This window comes from Argiope bruennichi, chromosome 2 (genome assembly GCF_947563725.1).
Source record: "Argiope bruennichi chromosome 2, qqArgBrue1.1, whole genome shotgun sequence".
NCBI classification, from domain to species: domain Eukaryota; kingdom Metazoa; phylum Arthropoda; class Arachnida; order Araneae; family Araneidae; genus Argiope; species Argiope bruennichi.
The window spans coordinates 48,060,895-48,083,426 of record NC_079152.1 but is presented as its reverse complement, the minus strand read 5'-3'; the positions used below and the strand labels follow the sequence as shown (position 1 = coordinate 48,083,426).

At 28.0% G+C, this 22,532-nt stretch overlaps 1 protein-coding gene across 1 annotated transcript in view; it reads right to left on the bottom strand.

The window, feature by feature from the left end:
• Window positions 1–3,854: 3,854 nt before the first annotated feature.
• LOC129959798 (kinesin-like protein KIF19) overlaps window positions 3,855–22,532 on the bottom strand; it is a 101,669-nt gene continuing 82,991 nt past the window's right edge. Inside the window, exons 13-23 of the mRNA XM_056072693.1 lie at window positions 20,851–20,897; window positions 20,661–20,769; window positions 18,468–18,622; window positions 16,744–16,875; window positions 15,819–15,848; window positions 14,995–15,113; window positions 14,600–14,733; window positions 13,226–13,423; window positions 10,948–11,047; window positions 7,906–8,035; window positions 3,855–4,382 (exon numbers count right to left, since the gene is read on the bottom strand). Coding sequence (XP_055928668.1) covers window positions 4,267–4,382; window positions 7,906–8,035; window positions 10,948–11,047; window positions 13,226–13,423; window positions 14,600–14,733; window positions 14,995–15,113; window positions 15,819–15,848; window positions 16,744–16,875; window positions 18,468–18,622; window positions 20,661–20,769; window positions 20,851–20,897 — 1,270 coding nt within the window. The 3' untranslated portion in view covers window positions 3,855–4,266. The remainder of the gene's footprint in view (window positions 4,383–7,905; window positions 8,036–10,947; window positions 11,048–13,225; window positions 13,424–14,599; window positions 14,734–14,994; window positions 15,114–15,818; window positions 15,849–16,743; window positions 16,876–18,467; window positions 18,623–20,660; window positions 20,770–20,850; window positions 20,898–22,532) is intronic.

Below are 22,532 nucleotides of genomic sequence, written 5' to 3'. Positions count from 1 at the left end.
AATGAAATTGATCATTTTGGAAATCACATTATTGACAATTCAAACTGCGGTTATTTTAATAGAAACTGTCGTTTAAAAGTAGCATTCACATAATCAGGAAATAGTATTAAAATATGTGAAAAAGATTTAAAGCTCATAAACATAAAAGATCAAAATAAAATAGCCTTAATTTTGAATAATTTTTTTAGCGAAATCCGTAAGAAACCTACGACTGACGCGAAGTGTTAAGAAATATGTATTTTCCCCACCTGTGATCAACTATTGGAGTCTTGGTACTGGAGGGAATCGATGACCGATGAATTAAGCTTTAAAATCGTGCCAAATTTGAAATTTTAGGTGACCCCAAACGCTTATTTTATGAACGTTTAAGTTACAAGTGTCAGTAATTAGGGAAATGTTAATAATAAGTGCCTTAAGTCTAGTGCTTTTTCATAAATACTTTTACTATTTTAATTTCTTATATAATAAACAAAGAATTAGTGTTATAAACACCAAAACAAACACCAATCTATTGTGAGAATTTGATGAATTGCCAAGAGTCAGATTTCTCTAGTCTGGAAACACTATTTTTTGGAATGATATCTGTTTTAGAGCTCGATAATTCAAAACATAATGAGTTAAGTAGTTGATATTTGGTTAAAAAAAATTAGCAAAATTGTGATTTTGTTAAAGAATTGGAGATGAAATCCGTCAACAAAAAATCTGTCTGTTTGTCCATCCTTCGAAGTTAAAGTGGGGAAGATAACTTAAAAACACAATCGGCAAAGTGGATGAAATATAATTTTATGAGCAACATTTAGACGTGCATTTAATTTTGGGCATTGTATGGTCTATTAAAATGTAGGTGAACGCGTTAATTTAAAAACACAACTATAAAATGTAAGTTTGGTATATGTGCTCGGAACTCAACTTGCAAAGAGGAAAAAAATCCAAATGCATATTTGATTTTTTTGAATTGTTATGAAGCTTTAAACAGAACTATATTAAGTAAATGCATATGCTGGTAAATGTATGACACATTGTTTACGATTATGAAGAAGTCGAAAACAAAATTTATTCCCTGGTTATTATTTGTGAAAGAATTTAAACGTTTAAGGGAAAGCTGTCAAAATCTCTGCAAAAAAATGTTTTTACAGCAATTGATATTATTAAAAATGAATTTAATAAAAATTTCGAAATTAAAATAAAAAGCTGTATATTGTTTTTCAACGGATTCTAAACCCTTTCGCACTTTTGCTCAAGGATGGGTTTAATTCATCAAAATGGAGGTGAAAGGAAAGATGAAAGGTGAATGCTTTTACATTTAACAATAAAGTAAACTCGGATTATTCGCAGACTAAATTAAAATAAAATAATAAGATCAGAAACGACATGATACTCATATACACGTGAAAAAAAAAAAGAATCGAGCGAAAAAGTATCTAATAGTGTGGGAATCAAGGTCAGAGAGTGACGAAGAATTCCGGAAATGCGCTGGTCCTTCCGAGTCTCATCCCTTATTGAGATAAAATCGTCGAAAAATGGTCGTCTCAGGATATTGAAACGAACAGTATATTCTTGCGCTTCACATAAGAACAAGAAAAAGAAATTTTTCAGATTATTCTATTGATTGTTTTCGAGAAGTTAGCGATAAAGATTTTAATAGTAGTAGGATTTAAATTAAATCATTAAAAGTGATTAAGAGCAAAGGAAGATAAAAAAAATGTACGCACATAAATAGACATTCTCGTTAATATGATTTTAAAGTAAGGAAATAATCATTATTAGAGATGTATTATATCGTTTTTTTCCCTTTAATTTAAAATCCAAGAAATTTTAGAGCTTTTGTTATCAGAAAATTATCAATGAAGGAAAAATTGCGAAAATAATAATTCTTTACAAATGCTTCTATTGATAATTAAGTACGTTTAAATTGTTAATTCATAATTATTATTACTTCAAATTTATCAACAATTACAATCAAATACGAAGCTATTGGATTTTAATCGGTAGATAAAATTGAATTTCAGCTATAATGACACTTTTTTTACCACATCCTTATTTCTATTTTAATTATTAGCTTTCTGAACCCGAAGATTACATATATAGAATTTCCATTTCCTTCTTCCCTAGAGAGAAAATATTAGATGTGTGAACTTAAAATATCCAGACATTATAATATTGTTTTAACAAACCGTGCAATACATTTTCAGGTTTCAATGTTTGTTTCACAAGTCCAACAACAAATATATATATATTCTTTCTTTACGGACTGAACCCATTGAACTGAGTAATGGCAGACAGACTTGAATTTGAAGAAAGGAAATTTATTCTAAAATGCTACTGGAAGTATGGAAATGCAGTAGAAGTGCAAAGACAATTTAAGAGGGAGTTTAACAAAGAACCACCTACACGAGTTACCATCACTCGAATTGGAGATAAGTTTGAAGCTGATGGAACTGTTCAGGACGTCCATAAACCTGCAACAGTTGTTCAATTGAGGGCGCCATTGAACATGAATGTACGAATATCCCAAGGGAATTGTTCCATCATGTGTGCTATTCCATCGCTTCGCGTTGTCAGCAGTGTCTGGAGCAGAACGGACATCAGTTTGAGAACATGCGATAACAAGACAATAGAATGATATTTGTAGAATCTTTTACATGTTGTAAATTATTTGAATTATAATAAACCCCAAATTTACAATTATTTAAAGTGTGTATACATTTTTTGGGACACCCTATATATATATATATATATATATATATATATATATATATATATATATATATATATATATATATATATATATATATATATATATATATATATATATATATATATATATATATATATATATATATATATATATATATATATATATGTAATTTTGAGACCACCCCTTCTTCAAAATGCTTCATTACATTACATGCTAAGTATTGCTTTAAAAATCAAAAGTATACTTAAATTCAATATGATTATTTCATATTACTATCATAAAATAATGTTAAGTCAATAAATGTGTCATTTCTTAAAATAAGAATAAAAGCTCATGACTTTTTTTTAATATTCGAAACTCAAAATTTTATTTATATTTGGAGGATAAATAGATCCAGAATGATTCAGAAATCGGGTTTAATTTTTTATGCACATCTTTTGGAATGAAATTTAAAATATTGAATGTAGAGCGTATTTCAATTTGTAGAAGATCCCTTGTGAAATGTTTACGGTTAAAAACATTTAGATGACTTTAAAGAGTATATTTCCTTTGTATATATAACTAGCTGATTCCAACCCTCTTAAACACATGCACACATATTTACGATCACATACAATAAACTTTGAAATTTAAACATATTTCAAATGTATTATTACTCTTTGAAATTCCCACAACACAGACAATTCCACAGACAATTGATAATATTCTTTAAATAAAAGGATAAGGAAACGAATGAGGATTTTTTTTTAATATCAAACAAGATGAATGAAGTTTCCTTCTTGCGTCTGAAATTCTTTATAGCAAGATTTTATTTTGAGTTTATTTGTAATTATTATATCCTCAAAAGCAATGTTTAAAAAATATCCGTTGTGTAAAATTGCTGCAATACTATAAACTAATTTTTAAATCGCTCTGAGAACATTATCTAATATATATACTAATATATATACACACACATATATATAATATATAAAATTATAAAAATATTTTTTTTAAAAAAAATAAATAATAATGAGACAGAATTCAAATAATATCCCATTGTAAGAGAATATCTATGAATGGAACATTCTTTTATTCCTTTAAAAACAGATGTACATTTTAAATACACTACAAAAAGCACAACTGATTTTACTTTCACTTCTTGTGGCATCTGACACAGGAAAAAGCATAAAAATCAAAACATACACACAATGCTAGAAAATGAAACAAAACTCGCAAATTCAATTTGAGTTTTTTTCAAATGAAAATTATGTAATCTAAATATTTTAATAATTTTACGGTCATTCAAAAGAAGAACACACTCAGGAACAATTCTGTACAGTTTAAAAGCAACACATTTTTCAACAATATTTCAAACAACATGTCAGTTTTCTTGTCGTGTTTCCTGATTTATGAATTATTTTAGTGGAAGCACAGTTTGTTGTTGTTTCCAACACGGAAGAGAGGACAGAAATGGTCATTTTCTCGTTCGTAAATGCTTTTCTAGGATTGTATGCAAGGTGGGAGCCACTTGACAAACCATTCGAACATGAATCTCTTGTACACACTAAAAAAAATGACTAGACTCGTCAGTATCCGAATGCTTTACTGTTAGACCAGTTTTTATTCCTTCTAACTTCAGCTATCTCCTGCCTTCGACCTTGCTGATACATCTTTTTGCCATTCTGATTTCCAACTTCTTTACCTGAGTAAAAAGAAAAAAGAAAAAAAGCCCTTTTTCAATGCAAATAAGATCATCTAGAGTATAAAATAATATAAGGATATGATCGCAACAACAACAACAAATTTTATTTCAAGTTTAAACTTGAGCTTTATTCATAATAAAAAGTCCTGACAAGCGTTCTGGCCTAGGGGGTAGTGCGTTTTCCAGGTGAACTGGGCATCCAAGGTTCGAGTCCCAGTTTAGGCATGGTTGTTCTTTACCCTGTGCACTATCTGTGAGGTGTGTGAAAGAGCCCCTCTGTATTAAGGGGTTGTACAAACGAGTGTCATCTTCAGACTAGCTGAAGTCAGACTTCTGTCTTAGGGTGCTTAGGGGCCCGTTCCCTCACAAGCTACTGCACCCCTCTTTCCCCGATCTCTTGGACTTGGTGTGAATTGGAGTACCGTCCAAAGGGGATAAGCAGCAGCAATAACAGCAAAGTTTTTTTTTTTTTTTTTACTTTTCTTTAAATTTTTAATATCTGGTTACTTATTGTTATTTACAAATTGTGCCAACCTTTTGAAGAAGCAATAGCATAGTGTAGGTAAGTAGGATATAGAGAATAATATATTTTTTTCCGATCTATTTCGTCACCAGTAGGGATTGCAATACCGGACCAAAATTTCAATACCGGTATTCGGTATTTTTTAATTCTTAATACCGGGATACCGGTTTTAATACCGGTATTAGAAATTTTAGAAAAAGGAAGAAAACACAGGTGTTTCTTTGTTTTATTTGCCAGTTTTGTTAGAGAGTGTAAATATCACAAAAAATAATTTGTAATTTATAAATTGTAACAGTATATAATCACAAAAAAGTAAAGAAACATCTTATTTATTTAAATCACAAAAAAAGTGTAAATATCACTATTCAGTTTGTGGTACTATTACAAATTTTTGAAATTAGATCTAAAAAAACGTAATGCATCCATTGTACTGTCATTTAGCCTGAAAAATAATTTTGTGTAAAAATTACCAGCTGTCGAAAACGCTCTTTCGGCATCTACACCAGTTGGTGGTACTGTTAGCAATGCGCGATATACTTTTTTCAAGTATTTACCTCTAAATCCCTCATCTTCAAATAAATCGATTTCTCGTCTGATAGTTTTGGATGTAGCTGATTTCTATATTGTATTTTGGTTCTTTGATTTTCTTTATTTATTGCTAATTCTAATTTTTGTTCAAGAGACAATTCCTTTTCACTATCGACAGAAGTGACATCATTATCTTCGATAATTGAACCGAATTCTGAATGTGGATAGGTTTGTGGGAAAAAAATTTTGAGAAACTTTACTCTAACTTAAACAGATTTGAATTGTTTATTTTCTTTTTTTTCTTTTCATTTTCATTTTTAAAATCATTAGAATTATGTAAATACCATAAGACATTTTCTATTTCAGTATGCCTTTCTTCTGTGCGATTTTTCAATGTAATATAGTTGGAATCCGAAGTTTCTATATCCTCAGTATTTTGATTCTTCTGTTCTTTATATTTTTGGCATAATACATCTATTACTCCTAATTGAATTCCATGTGCATAGCACAACTGCTGATTTGCACCAATCAACTTTCCAACTTTTTTCATAATTGTTGCTCCATCAGTCGTTATGGATACAATATTTTCTTTCAGGGATAATCCATGTTTCGCTAATTTAGATTTAAGCAATTAATTAAGCCATTAATTAGCTAATTAATTTCTCCCATTAGGGAGACATAAAAACAAAAACGTATGCTATTTTGCTATGTTCGCGATACCTCAACATATAGTGGAGACAATTTTAAAAATTTCTAGTAAATACCGAAAAACCGGTATTTAAATTTGTGAATACCGGTATTACAAAATTGTAAAAATGGCTCAAAATACCGGTATTCGGTATCCCTGTATACCGGTATTGCAATCCCTAGTCACCAGTCAATTAGAAAGGGCAAATGGCTTTCTGGTATCAATATTCGACCCATATCATGTTAAAAATGAAATAAACACTTTAATTTCTCCTCTCCATGGGGATCTATAAAACTCATGACCTGAAAATTTTATCTTCTCCATATCTTCATGTTATTGGCAAGAGGAGTTACCATTAGCATGAGCCTGGATACCAGAACCTTCAGTGCTTGGATCTCAAGCAATCCAACGCAGCCAAAGAGATACAATTAATAAATTTGTTGAATGATTAGATTATTTCGGTACAAGTGGGAATATTTTGTATTTATACAAGATATTAATTGTTAAAAACCATCTCTTTGTTGGGTGGGTGAAAAACGTTACATCATATGAGTATTTTATGTATTATAGTGATTAAAGCAAATAAAATTATTCAAGCCTATTTTTTGGTATATCATTTTACGGATTTATTTTCATTTTATTTATCAGAAAACCAGTTTATTATTATTAAATAATTATTAAATTATTTTAGTTTCTTAATAGTAGTTGACTTAATTAAAATCTATAATACTTTAAAAATGACATATTAATAAAAAACATTGCAAAATCGCAAAATTTCCTCTTATTGTTGTATATAGAAAATCAATATGATTTTTTTTTCTAGATTTTAATTGCTGTCTTCTTGCTATGCTCTTTTAAAATTATTTTTTTTTCATAAAAATATTTTTATTGTCATTTATCTATTTTTGAAGGAAATTTTAATCTTGAAACATCTTTCTTCATTTTATTTAAAAAAAATTATGCATCTGTACATCTCAAGTAGAAACTACTCTATAAGTTGACAATTACAAATTTAAACAAAATCAGGAAATATAGACATATGTTACACAAATCCTTTAGACGCAAGAATCATCAAACAATTATTCATCTAGTATCAAAATGGCAAGAAATAATCTCTTTCAAAAAGAAACCTTTTAAAATATCAATTCAGTAATAGGATCTAGAAATTTTTCTTGCACTATTGCGAAATCACATTTCTATTTATGATTCTCGGAAAAGTCATTTGTTACGGATATATCTGACTTTGTTCAAAGTGAATGCATTCTTCCCTATAAATTTATTTTTGCTTTAAAAAAGCAATATAAATAAAATTCACAATAACTTTAACTTAGAGAAGAAAATATTCAATAATACGTTCAAATTTCTCTATGTTTGGTATATTTATCAAATATGGAACAGAAAATAGCTGTTATTTGAAATAACTGTCTCTTTGTACCAAACTAAGAATTTAGCAGAGATTTTTGCCTCTCTTTTATTATAGCCTTTTTATGTTAAAAGTAAACTCCTTTAAAAATATAATAAGGACCAATTAGTATCGTTGCAGACTGATAGTTTTCATATCAAAAATTTCTTTTAAAGATATTACATAGAAATTTTTTGGTATAATACATTTAAATTTCTTATGTTAAATTACCCAGCTACCAAAAAAAAAAAAACTATAAAACGATTGATTTTGAAATTTTGCACAAATTTTTTAATTTGAATTTTGGAAATTTTTAAAAATATTTTTTTAATAAAATGACAAAAAAGGAAAACAGAGAATAATCTTTCATACTGGAACTCACCGCCTATTTTGTTGTAAATCAGAACTTCTGAATCCGAACTCGTACCTCTTCCTCTGCGTAACCTTAGAGAAGGTAATATTCCAAATCTTTTCCTCAAAGGTTCTTCAAATTCTTCTACTTTCTTTAATTTCTGTAAAAAAGGCATTGAATCATTTTATGCAAGATATACTTAATATAACATAATATTTCTTGAATGTACATTTATGTACAAAGAACAGCAACCTAATATGACTCGCTAAATTCCTCTCAGAAGCAAAAAATTCAGAAATAGGCTTTAAATGGATTCCTAAAGTTCTTGGAAATATCCTGTAGGCATACACGTCATATTTTCGTTAAAACATTATACAGTTCGAGTGTGTTCTGAAGTCCACTCAAATCAGAGAATTTGGATGGGAATAATAAAATTAAAAGCTTAATACAGTACACTCCCGATTATCCGCGGAATTGGGTGGCGCGGCCGCCACGGATAACAAAAATCGCTGATAATCCGAAAAAAGCTAAAAACGGGTATAGCAAAAGAGAAAACAGTCATTCCAACTTTGAAAAATCGTTTTATGTACAATAAAACGTAAAATAAACAACAGGAAATGTTTAACTAATGCTCACTATTTTAGTATATCACTCAAAACTAACCTAAAATGCATTTTGTTAATGAAAACAGGAAAGTGCTTTGTACTTACGAGAGGCGTCAAGGATACACAGAAAAATTAATACATATGTACTGTTTTAATACTGTAATGTATTATGTAATTACAAAAGCATAACTGTAAAACTACACCTTTTTGAAGAAATCAGTCATTTGTGTTTGCTTCTTGCTTTGGAAGCATTTTCTCTTTGCTTAGAAGCAAAAAAAAAAAAAAAAAAAAAAAAAAAAAAAAAAACTTAGTGCTGCAGGCGCGGATAAGCCGCCAGCGGATAATCGGGAGTCTACTGTATAATGTTATTGAAATAAAACATCTTGACAATGTGTGAAGATGCATTTATCTGTTGGAACTGGCGTAATACTAAAGCCAAGGAACACAAACAATAACGTCAGAAGTCAACTATTTATAATCAATCACCCATTTGTATATGTATCAAAGGTCTCAATGCTTTATGATTTAGCAAAATACATATCAACGGTCCTTATGCTCTCAGAATTGGTAAAATATGTATCAAAGGTATTCTTATTGAGCAAAATACATTTCAGTGATCCCTATGCTTCCTGAATGAGCAAAATATGTATAAAAAAGCCCAGTGCTTTCTTATTGAGCTAATTCTGTTCTATTTTGGTCCATGGTTGCCTTGAGGTAAGATAAAATCTTTCTGACTGGAGGGTTGCGGAATTGAAAGCCTAAAAACTAGTCTGGAAATAGGATGTAAGACCAGCTAAATGTTCTTCAGCTGATGCGGTGGAAAGGTTTGGAGAGCGGATGCCGAGAGCACTGTTATTTATGATATCTGGCTATAGTTCAAATGACTAAATCCATTCTAAAATATTTCTTGTTTTCTTTTAAAACGAAACGTAAATATAACTAAATAAACATGCTACACCTCACCAGCTAATCAGTTTCCCGTTCATAGGCGGGAATTGTGGCTTCATGGGAATTACATCGGGCACAAATTCCTTCAGCTTCTCATAAAGTTGAAGATATGATTAATCAGATCATGCTACTTTTTTTCACTCATCAAATATCCATTATAATCAGCATTTTCTTTTCTTTTTTTTTTAACAACTACGCTGAAATTATAGGTTTTGCCATTTTTATTGTACTCATGATTTTGTCTTGCTACCGGTGTTCGTAAAAATCCAAATTTCATTTTTTACCTGCGAAATGCTGTTCTCATCATTGCATGAGCACCAATTATGACATCTCAAGGAAAATCCCTTACGTTAATATTAATTACCATTATTAGTATTAATTACCATTATCACATAGTAAAATACTGCCGCATTGAAAAGAGGCAGTCTACTCTCCCTGGCCGAATGGTCATAGCACTGATCTCGTAATCAAGAGATTGTGAATTCGAATCCCGCTAGAGACAATGCGATTCAATGTCTCTAGCGACAATGTCTTCAATGTTTGTGTAAATATTTAATTTCTTGATTTTATGTTTCCCTTTATTTCATGTTTCAGAAGAATCTGGACCTTTCTTTAGTTTACGAGACAAGTGTTCTGGACTTTTCTTACTGTCTCCAGAAAAGTATTCTGGAACTTTCTGTGCTAGTATAAAAGCAGAAGATCTGTCAGTCACTGTGTTCTCAGTTCAGAGTCGAGTTAATAAATTGGTTTAGCTCTACTTCTTGTGTGCGTCGTTGAGTTCTATTCTAAAGTATCTATGTGACAATATTATGCCATTGACAGGGATATCAATCGCTTTGATACTAAATAGAGAACGCGTCAAGTTATGAATATAGGTACCAAAGCTTTGTACTTTGTATCAGAGTTTTAGAACTAGTTTTTGTGGTACTTCAACATGTAAGCAAATTTCTTTATTATCGCATTAAATGTGCTAGTTTATACGATTTTTATTAGTTTTGAAATATATTTAATTAAATATATAACAATTTTATTTTTTCTGTTTTAATTTTAAGAGAAATTCTTTTTTGTTTCTTACGTACCAAAATAAACACATTCAATTTATAATGCTCCTATCCAGGGCCATGTAATAATTACATATCAATGATTTTATACGATTTAGCACAGTAAAATTATAATACCGCACATAAACATAAATTTACTTCATTGCCAATGTATCTGGAATAATCCACAAACAAACCATATGCACAGTGAAAAAAATACATTAAAAAACTTGAAGCTCGAGATTTATAGTGAAAGAATTTAATAACTTTCATATTCAAAATTTTAGTGCTTTCATATTTAAACATTTAGCATGAACTGAAAATTTACTAAATTTGCCGTTTCCGATTTATTATTTTTATATTAAAATTTAATGGTGAATAGTACTACTTTAAAAGCATTTCTTCGTTAAAACGCAAATTCCAGAAACATGTGACATGAATGAAATGACATCATTTATGTTATATATTTGGACACTTACTTCACGAGTAGGATCAGAAGAATCACTGCTTCCACCATTAGAACTTGTATTCGAATAGGGCACGAATTCAAGGGGACTAGTTATGGACGATGATCTGTAACTGCGAAAAAAATATGAAATTATGAGCACTTATCATTATATATATATATATATATATATATATATATATATATATATATAACCAATCTAAAGTAAGAAAAAGTTTGAAAACGAAACTAAAATGAAAACGAAACAAAACAGTTTCGAAATCGCAACTAAAATTTATTACCTATTTAAACTAAAACCAAAAAGGAACTTCATAGTATTTAGAGAGCGCAATTGCAGCTACTTCTAAAACACAGATGAATTGATACAAAAGTATTAGAATCAAGTTAATAGGAAAAACAAAAATCAAATAAAAATTAAACCAAAAAAATTATTAAATTTCAGGGGATTTTCGGGTCACGAGGAATCATTATTAGACAATGTCTGTATGTCCTCACAGAAAAAATCCCTTTATTTGAATCCCTGCCTGAGGGTGACCCTTGAAAAAGTCTTCAGGCCGGATTCTTTTTTTTAATAATTTTTTTGGTTTAATTTTTATTTGATTTTTGTTTTTCCTATTAACTTGATTCTAATACTTTTGTATATATATATATATATATATATATATATATATATATATATATATATATATATATATATATATATATATATATATATATATATATATATATATATATATGTGTGTGTGTGTGTGTGTGTGTGTGTGTGTGTGTGTGTGTAAATATATTTTATCATATGCGTGGCCAAATAGAAGACACTTATGAATTTTTAACTTCGATTTATTTCATCCCGGGAGACCTAATTTGTACAAAAAACAATTATAAATATATCCTCAGTCTACATCGCGACACAGGAGTAAAAGAGACCAAAAATTTTCTGTTCAGTGATTTTACAATGATATTTTTATAGAGATTTCTTTGACACGTATAGATTTAGGAAAGGAAATCTTGGGTACCTTTGAAAGAATGTTGTCAGCATTATGGATTTTTATCCTTTCACTCGGAGTGTGAGAAATGTTGAGATCTGCTATTTTAAAGAGCGCATGTATGGTTAAATAAATGAAAAAAAATGGGAATCGGGTCAGGAAATAAGAGAACATTTTAGAATGTAGTCAATACGGACTAAATTAAGATAAATATTAGGATATTAATTAAGATTTAAAATATAATTACACACACACACACACACACACACACACACACACACACACACACACACACACACACACACACACACACACACACACACACACACACACACACACACACACACACACACATGCATGCTTGTATTTGTTCATTTCCTTTTTCGGAAAGAAAATTAACCAGAAACGAATAGAATAAATCTTACTGATTGAAATATTTATTTAGAATCGGCAACATGACCTGGTATAGTTTAAAAAGTGAGCAGAACTGCTTAATCTAGCATGCTCTGTCTACCAGCAGAGGAAATTTCCAACCTCTCGGGAGTGTATTTGAAATCATGCTTCCTTAAAGATTTTATAAATTGCAGATACTTTTAAAGAGAAGCTGTTGTTTGGAGTTTTCAACGTATAAATGAGTCATCATTTATTTATATCATGCTGTTAATGTGATATATAATGATGTAACTTAAAACTATTGTAATACAAAACTGTATAAATACGACACAGAAGGATTACAAACTTTATTTACAGACCATTGCCGAGATACGGAATATATAATTCTTTAAAAAAATTAAATAATTTAAGGTTTATGTTTTTTAAAGATTTATAAATATAAACAATTCAATTTTAATAATATCAGCATTTTAAGTAAATTAGACAAAAATATTTACAATAAAACATTTTAAGTTAAATTAGACATTTTTTTTTTTTTTTTTTTTTTTTGGCACTGCATCAAGATATTTGGAAATATTTTTCTTTCATTACAAAATGTATGAAAGTTGCGTTTTAGTTCACCTCTTTCTATCTTTTTAATTAAAAATAATTTTCGGGATTTAACTCACTATATTTCAATAACTATTATTCCTCGCAAATAAAGAATACTTCACAAAGTATGGAAATATTCCAATATTTTTCCAAATAATTACAAAAGTTATGTTAGGTATTTTTTTTTCTATTTTCTCTCACAAACAGCTTAATATCTATATGAGTCTTTTTTAAGCTATTTTTTTTTAATAAAAGAAATACACTTTTCATATAGAAGTTTATTTTAGGCAAAATAATCACTCTACAGAATTTAATAAAATGTACCTTCTATCGGTCACAGAAGTAGAAGAGTTGGACGATGAATTGGAAAATCGAGAATTTGCTCTGCGAGTTCTAAGGTCTAAGGGATTGTTGGAAAGTGGCGGCAGATGGGGTGGTCCGATGCTGTCGTCGTCAGAACCCCTTCGGTACGGTTGACGTTTCCGTCTTAGGAACAAGCGTTTGTCACTGTCACCAGTCTCTCTGTCAGAGAAATAGGAATTATTGAATTTTATATTATTAAGAGAGCGAAAACATTCAGAATCAAGCAGTTGCAGTGTATTTTGCGAAAAATTATAAAGGTTTTCATTACTATATAGTTTAAATGTTGAGAAAATATCCAATAGTTAGCTTCAAAGAATTTTTCCTTTTACAGTTTTATCTAATTAAAAACAGAGAAATGTCAAATTTTAATATTATTATAATGAAATCTAAAGAAAGATAATTTTTTATAATATAATTTACTATTCAGTTTATGAAGTATTTTAAATTGCTAAGAGAATTCAAAATCCCATCAAATTTAAACTATTCCAAAGCCACGGGTAAAAAACATCTAGTAAGAGAAGAAACTCAAGAATTTTGGCGAATTCTCACGCTTAAGATGTCGTAAAGACTGAAAACAAATTCTTGCATAGTTTTGGAGTGATATTTGTCTCTGAACCTGTTAATTAAAAAATGCTTTGATCTCGATGCATGAAATTTGGTATGGAATCCTTACAGAGAACTTGTAAATTTATAATACGAAAGAAACAATATGTAAAGAGTATATAATTTCTGAACAATATGTAATTTCTGAAACTATTTCAGCAAAAATGAATTTTACATCGTTTCATAATTCTAAAAATTGTCTTTTTAATCATACTAGTTTAATAATCATGATAATATTTGTTAAATTTTTGCAATTTTTTAAATCGTATATATTTTTTTAAAATTTGCAACAATAGATTAATAACATTGTTATATTGAAATTCGAAATATTTTCATTGCTTCATTCAATAACTAACTACGTAATTTTCTTCCAGTATTGAAAGTTAAAGAAGAAGGATTTTATTTAAAATCTGTGCAATCTACTAGAAGAATAAAAAAGTGAAATGACATTACATAAAAATTCAGAAAACAGTTGGACTGGACATTTTAATAAGACTACGATGTCATGAGACTGCTCTGCAGTGGAAAGTTCCATGTACACAACAAACAGAAGTAAGAAAATTAAATTAATCTGGTTTTAATATCTGGCATTTTGGCTGAATCATAGACATGAAGTTATATTTTAGCGATTTAAATAACTTTAAGTATAAACAATATCCCCAATGAACGAGTTGGTCGCCAAAAGCGACTTGTAGTATTATAAAAATGAAGTAAATAAAAACCACTATTTACCCTTGAGCACCTATGGGTGGCAAAGGATTTTGAATTCTAGATGTCCTAGAATCTGGGCTTTTACTGGACTCCAGCTGATGAAGTTCCAACATGCTACCACTACTACCCAAAGGACGCAGTCCGCTAGATGTTGGCTGCAAAATAAGTTAAACATCGCATTAGAGAATAGTTAAGAAACAGGGGCCGAATTCAAATTAGGATCTTCGCTTCTTTTTTTCGAATTTCTGTTCTAAATATTATTAAAATGAAAAATCGCATCCCACAGGGGATTAATGTAGGAAGAGTAGAAATAAGTTGGATTAAAACTTTACAATATCTTTTATTGATATTATCACTTATTTATATGTTAAAAAACGGCAGGATTTTTTAAAATAGAAAATGACAACGATACTCACTCGGTAAAGACTATCGTAAAGACTGAGCTGCCCAAGATCGGAATGTCTTCCATTATTCAAATCATTTATTTCTTGTTGGTAGATACGATACAGTTCGTTTAGCTCTTTTCTGGCATTGGCTGTTGATATATAGAAAAATTGAATGAACATTTGTATCAAATAATAACTGTAGGGATGTTTTCCACTGTTATTTAAGTATGTGTAATACAAAATTTGTTTTCGTCTAAATACATCTTTGAAATTTTTTTGAAATTCAGTAATTTTTTAACACAATTTTTAAAAAACATTTAAAAGAAAAATAAAACTATCGAACCTTATAAATACAAAAACAGTTTAAAATAATTTATACAACATAATTGAAAATACGCAATTACAATTATTCATCCCCAGCATTATTTTAGCTCTTTACAAGGAAATAGTTTGCTTCAGAAATAAATAAAGAGATGTTAAAATTCAGTTTTACTGAAATTTAAAGAAGATATTACAATAAATTGTTCATAAATTCACAAATAATTTATCAGAATTCAGAATCAATGGTTCTATATATAAAGTGGGAGAAATATGGACCATTTGATACGCGTATTAGTTAAAATGTTTTCTTAATCATTGATGATTGCCAATTCTAAATTAATTTTTTTTCATTTAGAAATAAAACGGCTTTTTTTCATTTAGAATAACATCATTTTGTAAACGTATTGCACGTTTCAGTTAGCGGTAAATAGAGAAATAAAAAAAAAATTCTAATTTTAACTATCTACTTATTTTGCTTTTGTAACATTTTTGCAAAAAAAAAAAAAAAAAAAATCATCAAGAAAATAACTTACCATTTTTAGATTTTTCCCCAGTAGCTAAAGCTAAAACAACGAAAAAAATGAATTACATAAAGAAATACAAAGCATATATCTAAATTTTTCATTGCCTCTAAGAATTTAATATTTTTATATTACTCAAATAATTTTTCTGTCCAACGTAACGTTCTTCAAAATTTTTAAATCTAAAATAATTTGCTTTAATAGATTTTGTTACTTTGAACACCATTCCTACACCAACGAGAAACTATTTCAACTATTTCAAAATCCCTAAATGATAGAATACACTTAGATAAGCATATATTATCATACTGTGCAGAGTATTAAGCTTCAGGTAAAAAACACTCGGTGCAATCCACGGCTCTTTCCAGACGGTGCAATCAAATCAAGTTAATTTAAAAATAAGCTGAATAGTTATTTTTAAAATTAAACTATATTTTCTTTAATACGTGTAGCAAAAGAACTTGGCATCGATTACAAGATGCAACACAAAAATAAAATCTTTAGAAAACAAAGATTTTTACGCATGAATCATATTTTATTCATCATACAAATAAATTTTGATAATCCTAAAATGAATTTAATTTTTGAGAGATATTATTTTTTATATTTAGTTATTTATTGCTATATTTTTATAGCTTTACTCCATAGATTTATACGATATGGTTATCAGTTTAGTATAACTTTTTTTATTATTTTTTCATCGTTTATCATATAATTAATGGCTGAAGAGGTTAATATAATAAACTTATTACAGACATAGTATTGTTATTTAATTCGCTTACAGTAATAAACAACATATTTTTCCAAATATGCCTGATGTTTTTACACAACTCACATTCATTACAAATATGCCTGATGTTTTTTATTTATTACAAAAAATAGTTACGATAAAAATTGTAAATGACAACTGCGCTGAGAGAGAACTTCTTTTGCTCACCATCTATTAAGATTCGCTGTTTGGTGATGATTTCGTCGCAGAGCTGTCGCTGTCTGTCGTAGCGCAGAATCATTAGATCTCTGCAACGAAGCTCGTGTTCTCTGCTCAGCTGAGCAGACTGCATTTCTAGTTCTGTTAACAGCTTAGGAATATAATGTTGTCAAATTTTCGCACAAAAAAATTATAGATTTTACAAATTTAATTCCAGATGCAGATTACTGATGTTTCTTTTAGTTAAATCGTTTTTTTTTTTTATTTTTGTTTAATGAGCAAGAAGTGCAATTTACATAATATGTTAGAAAGTAACTCTATAAGTTTATATATTGTTTCTTTTGACTTTCTTTGAGGAAAAATTCATAAATATTCTAGATCACCAGTGTTTGAGCTGCAAGTTTACAGATTATGTAATTTATATTACTTTCTAATATCCGGTATTTATACTAACAATCCTTTTCATGAATTAATATGGAATTTTTTTTGCCGATATTGATTTTAAAATACATTTCAGTGAGATAAAAAATATTTTTATATTTTTTAATAAATATATTTCAACAACCTACATATTTTTTTAAACTGATACAATAAACAAAACGAATTATAAAATGCATAAATGTGCAAATATCCTTTTTTATATCTCTGGCTCAAAATGAAAATCTAAAATTTTTTAACTTAATTTATACAAAAGAAAAGCCTTCACAGATCTTGAACGATACTCCCTGTCCAAGATCTGTAAATGCTTTCGAATTTTCTAGACAAATATATAATTAGATAACAGACTCTCAGGTGTTAAATTTTCTCTATTCATTTGTCTGGTATCTTAGATGTATATGATTTTAGAGTATTTGATTTTGAAAAATATTTTATTCTCAAAAATTACATTATTTCTATTTAATAATTCATGGTGAATTTTATAACAGTAGTTTTTTTTCAAATGGTGTTATATAATGGTAAAGTAATCATAACTATGGAGTTACTATTTTCTTTTCTTTTTTGTCTGCTATATGTATTACACAATTTTATAAGGCATTATTACTTATACACATATATTGTACTATATGTGTTATATTCTATTATGTATTGTGTTTCGGCATACATGTATAAATGTTTCAAAAATGTATTACATCATTATGGAAACATTTTTATTTTTCCGTAAGCATGGTTATGCTATTCCGAGAAAGTGAAAGCAGCCTTCCTTCGCGCTCAGATTTCTTTTCCCAAGGAAGAAAGGTGATCAAAAAATTCTACAACATTGGGCTGAGTCGATCTTGGAATGGAGTAAATAATATAATGAAATGGAAAGTATTTGTAATTTTTAATTTGTGTCCAAAGCTCTCGTATAGTAGTACTTTAAAAAACCCAAAGTTTTACATCTGTATTGCAATTTCAATATAAATAAACATGGAAATTTCTTTTGACAATGACCATTGCGTTGAAATCAGTGTATTTTACTTTATCATTTACGAATCAATGCAAATAAAAAATCATTATATTCGGGGAAAATTTCGACTTTGAGATCTTTGCGAAAAGAACTGATCCCAAATTATTAGAATAACATATTAGAAAACATTTAACAATATTCAACTAAAGAAATAATAATAAAAAAATCCATTCATACAGATGATTACAGCAAATATAATTTAAAAATAATTTTTGATGACAAATAAAAAAGTACAGAATTCTTAGTAAATATACATCACAAAATTGCGTTATTTATTAAAGGATACTTTCAATTTCGAGTTCATACACCCGAGTTAACAGATGCAGAAGTTCTCTTTGCTCCCTCGAACTAGCCTTTTCAGAAAGAGACTCCGTCACTGAGAGAGTTTTGTTTTTGCAACTTTGGTAATCATTCTCACAATCTTGCCGCATCTCCAAGTACCTAATGGGTGAGAAGTTTATGAGTAACTAATACTACATTCTCCGTAGTATAAATTTCAGTTAAGCTATCCGACTAGGTTCGGAGAGGATTTTTCATAAAAAAAAGCAAATATTTTAATGTTTATATGGTGTTTTTTATTAATATAAAGATAAAATAATGAATAAAAATGTGATTATTTAAATATATATGTAGCTTTTGAAGAAAAAGCATATTTTGATGTAAATTTTAGCATTTATTTACAAAAAATCAGGATTGTTTTAGAGAACAAAAACTGTTACAGCTTTCAATTTTCTTTGTAACATTTATCGTGTAACTAATTATTATATAAGAATTATATTCAAAAATAAAATTTTTTGCATAATATATGAAATTTTGGAATTTTTTCAAGAATATTTACATGAAATAAGCATAAATCCACTTCTAGAGCATTCAGCATCAAATCCACAGTTCATTACATTTTGCATAACATAACGAACACTAATTATAAATTTCATTAATATATCTTGATTATTTTTTGAGATATGACGACACTCGTGCAGTAAAATTATGAAAAAACTCGTCCACCAGAAAATGCATTTAAAGTTTTTAAATGTTTTTAAGTAGGCATCAATTACATGTCAATAATCTGCTCTAACTTGGCTTCTAATTGACATAAAGACAAAATAAAGATAACACTGGAAACAGAAACGTACTTATTTTTTTAACCTGCAACTAAAAATAAAATAAAAATGTGAATTTATATTCAAATTTATGTTTTCAACCTAATCGAATACCTTAAATCAATTCCATGATTTAACTTGGCTTCTAATTGACATAAATTGGCTTCTAATTCACATAAAGACAAAATAAAGATAACATTGGAAACAGAAACGTACCTATTTTTTTAAAACTGAAACTAAAAATAAAATAAAAATGAGAATTTATATTCAAATTTATGTTTCAACCTAATCGAATACCTAAAATATCTAATCAACTCATATCTAAATCAAATAGCAAAGTATTCGAGAAAAGAAAGCATCATATGAATAGAAAACGAAGAAAACACAATACGAAAAAAATTAGATTTTAAGGAAATGATAAATTAAATATAATTTTATTTGCGAATATTTATATGATGAACACAACAAAGCATGTTAAGCAGGCTCCATTAGATTCTCAGGTTCATAAATAAAAAAATTATGACAAAAAAATAAAAAGAAATAAAGAGATCAAAAATGAATCTACAATGAATGAATGTGATATCAATTTTAATTAAGGAAAGCATAGTAAAATATATTTTTATAAAGACAGAATACACTTCTTCTGAAACAAAGAGCCAAAAATTAAGAAATCTACCAATACAAAATAAATTCCGAGTGAAACACGTTAGGAAACTGTTTTGATCAAATAATAATTTTTATTCAACATTCATTGTACAATACGTAGGCGAAAAGTGATTTGATACTTTATACTTATACTTATTAAAATATTCATATAATTATACTAAAATTGTAGCGGTTGCCTAACTCTACTGCTTTCCCCTTTTATTCTACAGATGGCGTTACCTTATTAACATCAAGGTAATATATCTACCTCTATCCTTCTTGGCTGTCATTATTAGATTGTACGCTAGTGTCGTGTATTTTCGTGTCCGCGTTTGTTTTGTCTTGTGAAATGTGGAACTTAGAAAATAATTAAATAACTGTTCCGGAAACTTGTCTATTATTTTCAGCTGCCTCATAAAGAAGTTATAAAGAGTCTTGTTCCTCTACAAAATTAATTTTTTATTCATATCAGTCGACATGAAATATATTTATGTTGAAAAAGTAAACAAAAAAGAAACATTCCAATTAATATTCTTATTTTGAGGGATAATATTTATGTAATATAATAATCTTACAGGTTGAAAGCAAAATTCCAAATTCTGACAAAAGATTTTATGCTTCTTTCAACATATGCTGATTTCATAATGAATGAAACGACTTTTTTTGGGGGGGGGGATTTTCTGCAACAATAAGTTTTAATAATTTTAAAAAAATACTTATAAAATGTTTCGGACCTTTCATGTTGACCTTTAAGAAACTGCAATTCTTCCCAAGCGTGGAAAACATGTTCAGGCATTTCATTCTTTAAATCATTTTTGTCAATATCCGCTCCATTGCTATCGTCTACAAGTTATAAAAAAACAATTTAGTTTCTTAATCATAACAGTAAATATAAAAATTGCAAATAAAAGTTTAATTTATTACCTTCTTTGTCATTTTCTAAGGCAGAAACTGCTTTCTCTGTTTCCCATCTAGAAATATTTAGAGAATTTTAATTCTTAAAAATTCTAAGCGTGAACTATTTTTAGTATTTTGAAAATCTAATTACTAAAATTTACGTCTGTTATAATCTTTTGTCTATATTGTTATTTCTACTCGAACTTAAATAAAAATAACTTTTCAACTAATTTTATTTCAATGTACTTTTTGAATTTGATTTTCATATGAGGACAAGAATTTTAATTTTCAAACTCAAGTAATCTTACTTTTAGTGATAAATTATATAAAACTATATAATTTTGGATTTTTCTTTATAGAGGATAATTATTAATATAATTTTCAGTTATTCCATTGTGTAGAAATAAATGAAAAATAATTTTATAGCATATTGCATATAAGGTGTCGCAAAGGAAGCATTTTACTAACAAAACGTTGAGTTATGCTCATAATTATTTTGCGCAGCATAATTTCCCAAGATTTCGAGCATTTAAATACAAAATTAAAGAGAAGAGATGAAATAAGTTCTAGGAAGATGCAAACATGCTGACATGAACTTGAAAATAAAAGGAAGGAAAATAAAATTAGAATAGTATTTACTTTTTCTTTCTATGAAGAATAAGAAGGAAAAAGTAATAGTTAAGGGCTTATCATTATTGAAAAAAATAAAATAAAAGACTAATCATTTGAAATAAAAAAAAGCGAGCATTTTTTTAAAAAACCTTTTTTGTTTCTCTGCCAGATTTTTAACATAATTTTAGAACTCGGAAATCAAAGTAAAAAATATATTTATATAATATAATTCAATGATTTGTGAAGAATTATTATTGCTTTATCTAATTTTTATAAGATAACAATACTAAAAAAATGACAGCTTAATAACATAGAACAAAAAAAAAATCTCTCTATATAATAGCAAAACTGCTGTTTTTTACAAATCGAAATGCAAAAGACTAGTAAACCGGTAATTCTAAAATAAATTATATCCATAAATCATATATAATTACAAGACTATACAACATATTTTCTTTTACAAAACTATTTCATTTTAAAAATAACAGCAAATAGAAAGACAACAGTGCAATAAATGATTATAATAAACCATGTATTAGAAGAGTAATAAAATTAAAAATCTCCAAAGGAAAGTAACAAAAGGAAAACTATTATAGAGATTAATAAAAAAAATCTGAAGAAAATTTCGAAGAGAAATCGACAGATATTTAGAAATTCTCCGAATGCTAGTTTGGCGCATTGGACCAAAACTGTCGGTGCAGTAGGTTTTTTTTTTTTTTTTTAACACAAAATCCAACTTGCTGCTCCAAAACTGTAGATTGTGACGAAAATATTCAGATTTAATATCCCAGAAAACATTCATTTTCATCTATATGAAAAACACAAATGCTGTAAATGTAAGAAATTCGTTAACAAGTATTAATTTAACAGCAATAATAAGATAGGATCTGAATGAAAGTGATATTTCTACTGTTTTTTCTAATAAATATATTGTCTAATAATATTTATTCTCTATGCTTAAAAATAATCTGACTATAAACAATCTTTTTTTTTTATCAAAAGTCTATTACATTTCTATATAAAATAATCATTTAAAAATTAATATTAAAAACATATTTTGAATTCAGTTATTATTTTTCTCGTATTCAAGATATAAA